Genomic DNA, 14,019 nt, shown 5'->3' with positions numbered 1-14,019 from the left:
TCCACTTCTAAAGAACCCCAGTCTGACTGGGGCATGCAGTGTGGGCCGAAGCCCACCTGCATTAAACATGACATTACCTCAGCTGTGATGGGCAATGCAATGGGATATATTTATGTACCGCCGGTGGCTTCCTGGCACCCACCCATGCTGTCGATCCACAGGGACTTCACAATAGGGAGTTGTACCTGCCTGTGTCTATGAATTAAAAACCCTGGTCAGGTTGGGGCATGCAGTGTGGGCCGAAGCCCACCTGCATTTAATCTGACGTTAGCTCTGCTGTCCAGGGCACTACAATGGGATACATTTATGTACAGCCGGTGGGTTCCAGGGAGCCACCCATGCTGTGGGTGCACACGGAATTCCCATTGCGGAGTTGTACCTGCCTGTGACTATTTATAAAAAAACGCGGTCTGAATGGGGCATGCAGACACCTTGACAGAATGAATAGTTTGTGGCACATAGGTTCCCCATTGCTATGCCCACGTGTGCAGCTCCTGATGGCGGTGGCACAGGATTATATTTCCCATTGCTTCTGTACAGCATTGTGGGCTAGCGCCCCACCCCTTTTAAAGAGGGTCGCTGCCTAGCCGTGCCAACCCTCTGCAGTGTGTGCCTGCGGTTCCTCCTCATGGCAGACGCACTTATAAATAGACATGAGGGTGGTGTGGCATGAGTGCAGCTGATGGCTGCGCAGGGACACTTTGGTGTGCGCTGTGGACACTGGGTCGTGCGGGGGGGGGGGGGGGTTGGGCAGCATGTAACCCAGGAGAAGTGGCAGCGGAGTGTCATGCAGGCAGTGATTGTGCTTTGTTGGAGGTAGTGTGGTGCTTAGCTAAGGTATGCATTGCTAATGAGGGCTTTTCAGAAGTAAAAGTTGTTGGGAGGGGGGGGGCCCACTCTTGCCGCTATTGTGGCTTAATAGTGGGACCTGGGAACTTGAGATGCAGCCCAACATGTAGCCCCTCGCCTGCCCTATCCGTTGCTGTGTCGTTCCCATCACTTTCTTGAATTTCCCAGATTTTCACAAATGGAAACCTTAGCGAGCATCGGCGATATACAAAAATGCTCGGGTCGCCCATTGACTTCAATGGGGTTCGTTATTCGAAACGAACCCTCGAGCATCGCGAAAATTTCCTCCCGAGTAACGAGCACCCGAGCATTTTGGTACTCGCTCATCTCTAATAATTACATAAATTGTCTCTCCATAGCAATAGACAGATTGCAGGATATACGAGTTCACCAAAATATACAAAACAGAAATCAAAAGAAAAAAAAAGGATGATTATATATTTTATTTTAATAAACACAGAATAAATCCGTTCTGTAATTTATACCAAACGGAAATCTAGTATTTAGTTCCAAGATCCAATAAGCTTCCCTACGGAGAATATCCTTCATTTCCACTTTTTGTTTCCTATTTTTCAAAACTCACGACCATGTTTTAGAACAAAATGATTTGCAACCCCTGATTTACCTAATAATTTTTTATGGATGTCCCTCAGATGTTCTGCTATTCTGGAATGTAGTCTTCTGGAGGTACATCCTACATACAGTAGATTACATAGGGTGCATACTATTATATAGATAATTCCACTAGTTTTACAGTTAATAAAACTGTTAATTTTGTATTTTTTGTTGTTTTGTGGGTTAATGAATTCCCTAGATTTATTAAGGGTGTACTGACAACAACCACATCGTGGGTCAGCACATTTGAAAAATCCATTAATATTAATCCAATATTATTTTTGGGTTTCTGGAATATAAAATTCTTAGATACTCTATCTCCAATAGTACGATTTCTGGTCTTTTCCAAGGTTAATTTCTCCATTTCAGTTTGCTCTAACAGTTTGGACAGTTCCCCATAACTAGCGCATGATTCTGTTTAAGTTCCTGGATTTGAGCTTCATATTCTGCTTCCTCATTTAAACTCATCTGTAGCTGGGATACCAGCCACTCACGGAGTGCTTCCTGGTTTTCCTTGTAATTCAGCATGTCTTTCAAGAGCTCTGCTTGCTTTTCTGCCGTACTCCATTTCCAGTCTTTCCCTTAGCTCAGTTATTTGCAACTCCCATTCACCATTCCTCTTTGCTAGCTCTATTTTCAACTCTGGAATTTTAATTATGCAAACCTGTAGTTTGATTCTGTGCATCTGCAGAAGCACTTTCTAACTTGCAGCATGTCATCTGCCAGTCTTGGGTTCTCATTTGCAGTTTTCTTACTGTAATGCTCATACTGCTCAGCTATTGCTTCCAGATATACTTTGCGATCAGCTTAAAGGAGATGTCTCGAGGAAGCAGTGAATTTTTTTTTTTGCCCAGTCCCCCCCATTAAGTACACATTACTAAGCCCCCCTGTAAATGACATTTCTAGCTGGTTTGTACTTACCGTTCCAGCGTTTCAGCAACTTATAAAAGTTTCCCCAAGATGGCCGCCGGCTCTTTTCCCGTCGCTCGCTGCAGCCCGACGTGCGCGCTCCCGAGACGCTGCCAGCTGTGTCTCCATGACAACACGACGCCCCGCAGCCGCCGACCGGACCCCTGGAGTGAACACGGCCGACCAGTCACCCACCGCCAGGCAGAAGGTAACCGGCGCAGCCCCCCCTCGGCCCAGCGCAGGTTCCCCCGGCGCAGCGACAGCCCCCCCCCCGGCCCAGCGCTAGTTCCCCCGGCCCAGCGCTAGTTCCCCTGGCCCAGCGACAGCCCCCCCCCGGCCCAGCGCTAGTTCCCCCGGCGCAGCGACAGCCCCCCCCCATCGCAGCGACAGCCCCCCCCGGCGCAGCGGCAGCCCCCCCCGGCCCATCACTTACCAGGACAGCTGGACGGCGGGACAGCTGGACGGCTTGACAGCTGGGCGGCTTCTCCGGACAGCTCGGCAGCTCTGCACCTTCCTCTAACAGAGGAAGGTACAGAATGGCCGCTCCAGCGCGCTCCCGAGCAGTGACAGCTCGTCTGCGCATGCGCAGAAGAGCTGTAGCGGGGAGCACACTGAAGCGGCTCGTGCTGAAAGGAGAAGACCGGACTGCGCAAGCGCGTCTAAAAAAGCAAGCTGCCAGCGAATTTAGACGGAACCATGGAGACGAGGACGCTAGCAACGGAGCAGGTAAGTGGAATAACTTCTGTATGGCTCATATTTAATGCACAATGTATATTACAAAGTGCATTAATATGGCCATACAGAAGTGTATAACCCCACTTGGTTTCGCGAGACCACCCCTTTAATCTCTGGCTACATTTCTGAGGTTTTATACTTTTTCATGGGCTTTTGAAAGATATCCCTCATATTTTGTATTCTCACTTCTCATTTCTTTCATAACTTGTTCACAATGCATAGTTTTCTCTTCCAACAACAACCTGTGATCAGATTTCTCTTAAGCTAATCTCCTAAAGCGCTCTTCTCGTTTAAGAGTGTTACATTTTCTGCTTTCACCTGAGCAGCTGCATTGAGAGCATTCTCTCTTTCTCTCTGAATTATCTCTGTCCTGCTCCTCTATCAGTAGCATTTTCCTCTTGACCTCTTGTCTAAGCAGACACAAGTTAGCCCTTTCTTTTTCTAACTGTGCATCACATTTCTTATTTGCCGCTTGAATTTGGGCTGCTTTGCTACTCAGGGAATGGACACCTTGTAATCATTAAGGGAACAATGAATTTTACATTAGATAAAAAAAATCTTACAGGAAAATGCAGTCCATGACATGAGTGTATGAGTCATCTCAGAAATATTAATGTATTCAAATACATTTACAGGTTCTAGATCAATGATGTCTAAATCTTATTTGCACCTCCAAGACATGTTTAGTGGTGATTTGCTGTTGAAGAAGGATCTATATATTATTAATGGGAAGCTGTTACTGCCCTACAACACTATGCAGTAGGTTATTGTGCTGTTAGGTGAGGTAGCAGGGAACCAGGTGATGTATTTTTTTATACACACTTACTCTCTGGTTCTCATTTCTGGAGTCAACGCACCACATAATAATATGACTTTTTTTTATTGTCATGCTGTTCTCTGCCATAGATTTTAGTAGGAGAATGCGCACAACGCTATCTGAAAAAAGGCAGATTTCAGTGGATCACATGGACTTCAGTGGTGAGCATTGAAGGGACCAGGAAGCGCATGAGTAAAACAATATATATCGAACGGCACCATGTCACCACCCCTAAAAAGACCATGACTTAGTTTATGGTGCTATATAGAAGTAACAGGCTCTCTTTAACCCTTGAATGCTGCAGGGCATACATTTACATCTTGGAGGTTCAGGATTTATATGAATTAGGATTGGGGATTGATCCCACTCCATACAATGTGGATGCTGGCTGTTTCTCACATCTGACAACCACCAATAACCACAATCAGTACTCACGCTGCCCGAGACTGTTAACAATTTAAATGCTGTGGCCAACCAAAATGTTACCATGCGGCGGCTGCCGGGGCCGTGGGTGGTTGGTCGGCACGGTGTGCGCGCTTGTGGGTCCGGGTGGCAGCGTGCGCGTGGGCGTCTGCGAGTGCAGCTCTATGCACAAGTCCCTGTTATGGGATTCTGCTGGGAAGTGTCGCCTCCCCCTCTCCGCCCCTGGGCGGAGGCTTCTGTTTATAAGGCTGGCAGTGAGGTCCATTCACTGCCAGTTATTGGTTTCTGTTCAGTGTGCTAGCTTCCTGCCTCTGTCAATCCCCTGGTTTCAGCTTGTTTGCTTTATCTGCCAGGTTATCCCATCTGCCTTGGTCTGCTTGTATTTTCTGTTGGTTTATTCATCTGCCCTTCCTGTCGGTATTCTACCCTGTTCCATCTTGGTACACCGGCGTCCCTCTCCCTCCTCAGTCCCTAGCGAGTGTAGGGACCGCCGCCCAATTGCCCACCTGGGGTTAGCCAGGAGTGGAGGCAAGTAGGCAGGGACAGGGGTTGTGGGTAAGTTCTAGGGCAACCCGGGCTGGCGTATTATCAGGTAGGATACCTTAACATAATAACTGGCCCTTAAAATTACCCTGCGGGTTTTTGGTTGCTCTCCAATGGAGACTATAAGCGTCCTTGCTAATCAGTTGCAGGAGCTAGTGGGCGTGATCCGAGACCTGTCCGGTCGTATGGTGGCCAAGGAGCAGCAGATGTTGGCGCAGGTTCCTGCCACCCCATCTATACTTGAGCCTACGTTTCCTATCCCTGAGGTGTTTTCTGGGGAGAGAAGCAAGTTTTTTGTTTTTCAGCAGGCATGTAGACTATATTTCCGGATGCGGACAGGATCCTCCGGCTCTGAGTCCCAGAAGGTGGGATTGATTCTGTCCTTGCTGCAGGGTCCCCCCCCCCCCAGACATGGGCCTACTCCTTACCCGAGAGTTCTGCTTGCCTGCAGTCTGTTGATTCCTTTTTTCAGGAACTAGGAGGTATTTTTGATGAGCCGGACCGGGCGGGGTTAGCCATATCTCACCTCATGGCTTTGCGTCAGGAGTCAGCAGTGTGCTGAAGACTATTGCTCTAGGTTTAGACAGTATGCCGGTGAAACCTCCTGGAATGATGGCGCCCTCAAAGATGTGTTTTTGTTGGGTCTTTCTGATGCTGTCAAGGATCTAATTATTTCCCATCCTGCTCCCATAACACTTAATGAGGCAATTGTATTGGCAGTAAAGGCTGACAGGAGACTAAGATCTAGAGAAAAGGAACGTCAGGCCTGTAAAACTAGGGAGTCCTGTAGATCCATTCCCATTTCTCCCATGCCAGCTCCTGGGGCCGAACCTATGAAAGTGGACCAGCTATGTCCCGGGGAACGGCGACGGTTCCGGATGACTCATCATCTTTGCCTCTACTGTGGGGAAGCCAGACATCGAGTAGTAACCTGTCCACAGAAGCAATGGCAACATCAGTCTGAAGTGGCAGAAAAACTACCGATCCTAGGCGATTCTCGCCTAGGATCACAGGTACTCCCTAGGTTGTTGGTGGCTTGTCAACCTTAAGGCTCTCCAGCGGTTCTTGGGTGTCGCAAATTTTTACCGCAAATTCATTAAGAATTACTCGGTTATTGCTCAACCCTTGACCAATCTGACTAAGAAGGGGTCCGACTTGGTAAAATGGTCGCCTGCAGCCCTAGAGGCCTTTAGTCATCTAAAAAGGGCATTTACGACTGCCCCGGTGCTAATACAGCCGGACACGCGACTACCCTTTTTCATTGAGGTAGATGCGTCTGAGGTGGGGGCAGGAGCAGTATTGTCGCAGGAAGTTAGTGGAGGATCTGGGTATAGCCCATGTGCGTTCTTTTCGCAGAAGTTTAGTTCAGCAGAACGCAACTACAACGTGCCTAACTGTGAGTTACTAGCGACCAAATGGGCTTTAGAAGAGTGGCGACACCATCTTGAGGGTGCTAGACACCCTATTACCGTGTATACTGATCACAAGAATTTGGTATATCTCGCCAATGCTAAAAGACTCACAGCTCGTCAAGCCAGGTGGGCATTGTTATTCGCCAGGTTTAATTTCGTCGTGACATATATCCCAGGAGAGAAGAACGTGAAGGCAGACGCCCTGTCACGGAGTTTCGGGGCGCCGGAAAATAAGACTATGACTCCTGAGAATATCTTGGCACCTGGCGTGGTGGTGGCAGCTATAGAATCTAACTTCGTCCCTCAACTACAGAATGCTCAGCAGGAGGCTCCTTCAGGGGTGCCGGAGGGCAGATGGTTTGTTCCAGAGACCTTACGTCTCAGAGTCATGGATGAATCTCACTCATCGGTTCTCGCAGGTCATCCGGGGTTTCAGGGAACCCTGGATCTTTGTTCTAGACACTTCTGGTGGCCAGGCATGTCTCAGGAGATCCGCGACTTTATTAAGGGATGCTCTGTCTGTGCACGCAATAAGAGTCAGCGGCATCCTCCGGAGGGTCCTCTGAGACTGTTACCGGTATCTTCTAGTCTGTGGTCGCAGTTATCGGTAGATTTTATCACTGATCTACCGGAATCCCAGAAGTGCACCACTATCTTAGTGGTTGTCGACTGGTCTCAAAGATGGCACTTTTTGTGGCGTTAAAGAAGCTACCTTCGGCAAAAGAATTTGCCAAGATTTTTGTAAAATAAATCATTCGCCTACATGGGGTTCCCTAAAACATTGTATCTGATCGCAGGGTTCAGTTTGTGTTGCAGTTTTGGCGTGCCTTCTGCAGAAACCTGGGAACGTCGCTTTCCTTTTCCTCAGCATTCCACCCACAAACTAATGGTCAGACTGAGCGGAAGAACCAAGATTTAGTGCAATATTTATGGTTGTTTGCTGGCGAAAAGGCTCATCAGTGGCAGAGTTCCTGCCGTTGGCAGAGTTTGCACTAAACAACCGCACTTGTTCTTCCACTGGGGTGTCTCCATTCCTTTGCATATATGCTCAGCATCCTCACTTCCTTACAGCGATCCCTACTCCATCTGTCTGTCCTGCAGCTGACGTCGCCACAGATACGCTTCAGGGAGTATGGAAAGAGGTACAGAAAAACTTGGAAGCAACGGGGGCTTGTATGCAGTTGCGTAGTGGGAAGAGTCTCTCTGTATCTGAACCTTACAGGGTGGGACAGAAGGTATACCTGTCTTCTAAAAATCTCAAATTAAGGGTCCCATCCTTGAAGCTGGCGCCGCGTTACGTGGGTCCCTTTGTCATCACACGTGTGGTGAACCCTCTCGCCTACGAACTGGGTTTGCCAGCTACATGGAGGGTTCACAGGGTGTTCCATAAGTCTTTATTGAAACTGTTAGCGCAAAATTCGCTATCTCGATATACTGTGCGTTTCCAAATTAAGATAATATGTGTACAGGCCTGGAGAGCCTTTCAAAGACCACACGGCCTACATCATGTGTTCCCAAAAGAGTCTGTCTTTATTCTGCGCGCGTTGAAACTTAAATAAGTTTCCCCCCAGGAAGTATACAGTTACAATTATTTAGCGTGCTGATTGGTTGTCCTCAGAGGGAGGTATTTGTGAGGTAGCTTGTGATGTCATCCATCTGGGAGGAACTTCAGTGAGCACGCTCAGTTCATTCTTGAATATGTCCTCGTGAGAAGAACATCCTGTGTTTCTCCTCTCTGCTGTCCAAGACAAAGCACTCCTAAAAAGGTTTGGCCAGTTAGAACTGGTTTTACCAGTTCTTGAGCACACAGCACTAGCTGTGGAGGTGGGGGGGAGGTGATGTTCCCTTCCTCCAGAAGTTCAGACCATTATAGACAAAAATACAGTATATTCACAGTTGATAACAGAAAATACATACAAAATGGTGAACATATAGGATATCTCCCACAAAACCTTTTGTCCCTTCGGTGAACGTCAGCAGATAAAAAAAAAAACATAAGCACCACCATAAGTATGCTTCATCCTATCTCGAAGAAAAAAAATGTAACAAAAGGCGATTAAAAATTCATATATACAAAAAAATTGGTACCAATAAAAACTACAGGAAGTCTTACAAAAACGAGCCCTTGCACTACTATATTTGACATAAAAATAAAAATGTTATGGTAGTCAAAAGATGGTGGCAGAAAACAACTTTAAAGAATAAAAAAATATATATATTTTTGTTCTGAGAACTATGTCTTCAGGACGGGATACTGCTCTCTTCGCTTGGCTGGTTAATTCTACTTTGAAAATTGAAAATAGTATAAACTGCTTTTAAAAAAAGCAAAAAAACAAAACAAAAAAACAATAAACAAAAACACTTTCTTATTGAGGAAGAGTGCAGAACAAGTGAAGGTTGCAGACAATAGGTTGCATGGGTGTGTTGCTTGTTGAATTCATGAATGGGTGAGTGAGAGCTGCCTCTGATTGGTGAGGGCTGTGACCAATCAGAGGCAGCCCATTCAGCAGGTGGGGATTTTAAATCCCCGCCTGCTGAATACTACACAGAGCAGTTCAGGAGAGCTGCCGGCCGGCCGCGGCTGAACTCCGGCTGCAGGGGAAAGGTGAGTATACTTCTTTTTTTTTTTTTTTTTTACACATTTCAGGATGATTTTCAGGGAAGGGCTTATATTTTTAAGCCCTTCCCGAAAATTCATCCCGCGCTCGCCGGCAGCCCATTGCTTTCAATGGAGCCGGCTGCTAGGTGCAGATTTTTCAGCGAATCATCGGCCCCGGTCACGCGATTTGCGGATGCGCATCCGTTATGCGATACGCAAATCGCGCGAAAAAACACCCGTCTGACCGAGGCCTAAGGGTGTCCACGGAATCCGCAATTCAAATACGGTCAAGTGAGTCCGGTCTTAGGGGTTAAATAGGATCACATTCTTTTCCCCTGCATTCTGGATGATTATTTAAAGTGTTCAATAAAATATTTGAATGGTAGAACTTCTTTTTTTTTTAGTTCAGTTTGACTATGTTTGTTTATAATTATGATTTACCGAACACATGTTATTAGTAATGTATGTATTAATACAGGTAATTCCAAGGGTTCACATATTTTTGTTTCATTTGTAGACCCTTTAGTAAATCATTGTCATTATCACCACTGATAACTCAGTCCTACTGATCATACTACCATATACCAGTTATATTGGATATCTCCCCTTCTGAACACAGGACGCAGTCATAGCAGCAGGCATGGATTATCTCTCTTGTCTTTTTCCTGCTTCCAGGTGAACATTGGTCGGAGCAGCGGGATACTGGGATCTGTAGGAAAAGACAAGAACCTTTACTACAAGGATAAAACACACAAGTATGATAAGAGCATGTAAACCATATAATGATGTTATAGAGCGGACAAGATTTACATAATCACCTACATAATATAACTCTTCTCACCCCCTTTGTGTGTTTCCATGTTATAGACTGACGATTTATGTGAAGCTTTTCACCACTGACAGCCCACGGAGTAAAATTTCCTACTTCAACCTCCTGTATGGCCTCTTCTATAAATAACCAGTTTATTATCTCATATGGATGTACGGCTTCCCCCTGTTCATTAAAGTAATATGAAGGTCTCATTGGATCCGGTGAGGACTTCATCATTTGTATGTAGCGCTGTAACTTCTGTCCATAGTGTACAATTCCAGTTAGTGAGTTGTCTTTATATTTGTCCTTTATGAATAAGAACATTTCATGTAGAGCTTTTGCCAGAACTTCTACTGCAGCATATAGTTTTGTGGTGACCCCCGATGAGAGGACATTCCTGAGATTTGGTGCAGTATCGTTGGGCATGTAGTTGTGCTCTTTATTGATTCTATAGTCTGATAGGAAGAAAACTATATCATTATTCGTGTATATATAATCTAACAATATCCAATAGGTTGGTTTTTCAGAGATATCATTATGTTTCCTGTATATTTTTACAAAATTCTCAAGACCTGGAAAAGGGGATGAAAACTGCACTGCTAGACTTCCATTAAATACTGAGCGCTCTTTTTTTAGATAGTCAGATTTAGAGATCCAGGATGGTGTAAGGATGAGGGTTTTGTCTAAAAATTTTAATTCATATGACATTATTAACTTATATATATCAAAAAAGTAGGTCCCGCACATTATAATGATGGTGACTTGTGGATTGCTTATAGTTTTTAAAATCCTGTTATAATTTTCCTCTCTAAGTGTTTCGGTGAATGCCGCACAGATCCCGCGCTCTCTCATGTACTTTGTTAGTATTTGCAGCTCATTCTCTCCAGTTTCATCATCCAATACTAAAATCCCAACCCAGGTCCAGCCAAAGTGCTCCAACAGTTCGGTGATCACCATATTTTGGATGTGGTTATTTTGGACCATTCTGAAAACATGAGGATAGAGGAGTCTATCAGATAATGAGGGGTCGGTGGCTCCATAGCTGATCTGCAAAACACAGAAGAAAACTAAAATCATTTTGTATAGACTGTTCTTAGTTAATCAGTTAATAGGACGTCCTCGGTAATCTATCATATCACATGAAAAAACAATTCTGTTAGGCTGCTTTCACACAGCCGATGCATTTTCATGCTGGCCAAAAAACATGGGAAAAGTAAAAGGTAAAATATATGCCACAGTGTGGAAGTCCCTTGGTTGGCTTAATTCCTCTGAGTAACTTCTGATGGCTAAATAGAGGCACCTGTAAACTTTTGCAGCGTTGGACATGGCTAAACTTTCTTCTCCATTTTTTACAGCTCCCATAGAAGTATCCTTCAGCGTATCTCGGCCAAAAGATAGGGCAAGACCTATATTTTCTGGACACGTATAAAATCGGTCGTCATTTTTGGCCACTAATGTCCTATTATTCCCAACACAATGTTTTTGCATGGCTAAAAGTCGCTCATCCGAATGAATACATTGGAACCCAATGCTCAGATGGTCGTGATTTTTTATTGCTGCTAAATTAGCCATGTAAAAATGCTTGTGTGAAGGATGCCTTAGGCTGTATTAAGATGTGCTACAGAAGGTTGTGCCTGAGAATCATGGAGGTAGCTTGCATCGCACAAAACATGGACACTCTGTGTGCTGAGCGAGATGATGGAAACCTCACATTACATGTCCCATTGTCTAGCGAGATTCACATGAAAATATGGCATGCAGCGATTTTTTTCGAACACGGACTCTTGGTCTAAGTGAAACATTGCTCATGTCAATGAGCTTAGTCAAATGAATAGGTTCCTTTTCTGTAAGAGATCAGTCCATGAGGGAGACTGGCAGATCTTGTCTGAGAGTATTGGCCTTGCGAATTAGGCCTTATTTAGAAAATCACAGAACAATAAGAGACAACGAAAATTACAGGGTATTTTTTATCATAACAGAATTTAGTTTTGATATTCTGATCTTCAATGAGAACTTCACTAAACAAAGCAACAGAAAATGTGTCCCTTCTTGTTTTATCTTATGATTGGTACGCTGTAGGGGGATCTTCACATATAGTGTATTAATTGCAAAATTCTGCAGCAGAAAAACCAAATTAAATATATAAAAACTCCACATTGGGCAAATCTACTCCTAAATGGCGCTGATTTTGCATAATATTTTCTTGCAGGTCATCTGTGAGTTGTAATTAGGGATGAGCGAGTATACTCGCTAAAGCACTACTCGTCCGAGTAATGTGCTTTAGACGAGTATCTCCCTGCTCGTCCCTGAAGATTCGGGGAGCGCCGCGGAGCGGGGAGCGGCGGGTGAGAGCGGGGAGGAACGGAGGGGAGATCTCTCTCTCCCTCTCTCCCGCCCGCTCTCCCCTGCTCCCCGCCGCAACTCACCTGTCAGCTGCGGCGCCTCCCGAATCTTCAGGGACGAGCAGGGAGATACTCGTCTAAGGCACATTACTCGGACGAGTAGTGCTTTAGCGAGTATACTCGCTCATCCCTAGTTGTAATCATTGTATTTCAAGAGTTGAAATCTGATTTTTGCCACCGTAAGTGGATATTGTCTACTCCTCGGGTTGTTCAACATTTTTTATAAATGATTTTTATAATGATCTGGAGCAAGGAATTGAGGGGACACTGATGAAATTTACAAGACAGAAAGAGAATTTAAAAACAACTAGATAAGCTTGAACAGTGGGCGTCAACTAAAATAATGGTACTTAACAAGGAGAATGCAAAGTCCTACATCTGGGCAAGAAAAATGAAAAAACACATACAGAATTGGAGGAATTGGGCTAAGCAGCAGCACATGTGAAAAAGACGTGGGTGTACTAATAGATCATAGACTGAATATGAGTTAACAATGTGATGCAGCAGCCAAAAAGGCAAACACAAGCATAGAGTCTAGATCATGTGAGGTAATTATCACCCTCTACTATTCCTTAATAAGACCTCATCTGGAATACTGTGTCCAGTTCTGGGCAACCCAATTTAAAAAAGACATAGACAAACTGGAGCAAGTTCAAAGAAGAGTTACCAAGATGGTGAGCGGTCTGCAAATTTAGTCTTTCATTTTTTTTTCACTGCGAAATTCGCAGCGTTTTTTTTCTGCAGGGGTCTATGGGACTTGTAATGTTAAAAATCGAGATTTTGCGCGAGCGCGATTTTAGCATTACAAGTCCCATAGACCCCTGCAGAAAAAAACTGTTTAGTGGGTAGTCACCCTTAATAAGGAATGATTAAAGTATCTGGCAATATTTAGCTTGCAAAAAAAGAAGACTAAGAGGAAACTTAAGGCACTGTGCAACAGACAGACCTATGAGCAGGGACTAGTGCTAAGATACACACAATGCAATCTACGACAGATGACATCAACCTTTAAATATAAGATGGGAAAACTCACCCTAGGCTAAATAGAAAATGAGAAAAAATCTGACTAGAAGCGAGCTAGTTGTCCTGACAAGAATGGCTCAATTGTCTTCATCTCAGGACTAACTCTCCCTATCAGGATACAGAAGACAAAGACCCACTAAAATATGGAGAAAAAGTATAGATATGTAAAAGTTCTGCGCTGCTTACACAGTCAAATATAATTGAATAAACAATAGACAATCTGGTCCACAGTCAATTCAAATACATCATTTTAGTTTTCCTTGTGAAAATGTTTAATTAATAAAGAAACACAAACTGAACAAGAAACAGTCAAAAAGGCACAAAGTCAGGATAGGACTGTTTTTTCGTTCTGTTTTTTTATTTATTTATCAAAAATTCCACTTCGAAAAGTAAGTTGGGTTAATTGTGGACCAGATTGTCTTACCAGATTGCACCAAATACCATCTGCATTTGGTCTGCACTTTTGTTGGGGGGGGGGGGGGTGGGTCTCTTATCCATGAGATCCCCACCAAAGTAAATGATCTCACGTTATTTATTCAATTACCATATATACTTGAGTATAAGCCTAGTTTTTCAGTATATTTTTTTATGCTGAAAAAGCCCCCCTCGGCTTATACTCGAGTGAGGTAAAAAAAACAACAACAAAAAATCCGCAATACTCACCTTCCAGCCTGCGTCATTGTCCCCGACGCGATGGTCTCCCCGGCGGTACAGCAAGCTGCTAGAGAATTCTCCCCGCTGTCATCTCCCTGCTCAGCTTTGAATTCCCCTGCCGTCAGCGCAGTCAATAACAGCCAATGCTCAATCATTCACAGCCATTCAGTGGATGACATCACTGAATGGCTGTGATTGGTTTATCGAGCGTCGGCTGTTATTGGCTG

The 14,019-nt window shown here is 44.7% G+C and overlaps 1 protein-coding gene across 1 annotated transcript in view; it reads right to left on the bottom strand.

Annotated features, from left to right (window-relative positions):
• LOC136573468 (vomeronasal type-2 receptor 26-like) overlaps window positions 1-13,818 on the bottom strand; it is a 62,741-nt gene extending 48,923 nt beyond the window's left edge. Inside the window, exons 1-3 of the mRNA XM_066574759.1 lie at window positions 13,802-13,818; window positions 10,668-10,760; window positions 9,481-9,636 (exon numbers count right to left, since the gene is read on the bottom strand). Of these exons, the coding sequence (XP_066430856.1) occupies window positions 9,481-9,636; window positions 10,668-10,760; window positions 13,802-13,818 (266 nt within the window). The remainder of the gene's footprint in view (window positions 1-9,480; window positions 9,637-10,667; window positions 10,761-13,801) is intronic.
• Window positions 13,819-14,019: the final 201 nt, after the last annotated feature.

Source organism: Eleutherodactylus coqui, chromosome 7, assembly GCF_035609145.1.
Source record: "Eleutherodactylus coqui strain aEleCoq1 chromosome 7, aEleCoq1.hap1, whole genome shotgun sequence".
Taxonomy (NCBI): domain Eukaryota; kingdom Metazoa; phylum Chordata; class Amphibia; order Anura; family Eleutherodactylidae; genus Eleutherodactylus; species Eleutherodactylus coqui.
The sequence above is the reverse complement of the archived record's forward strand: the minus strand, read 5'-3'. Positions and strand labels throughout refer to the sequence as shown.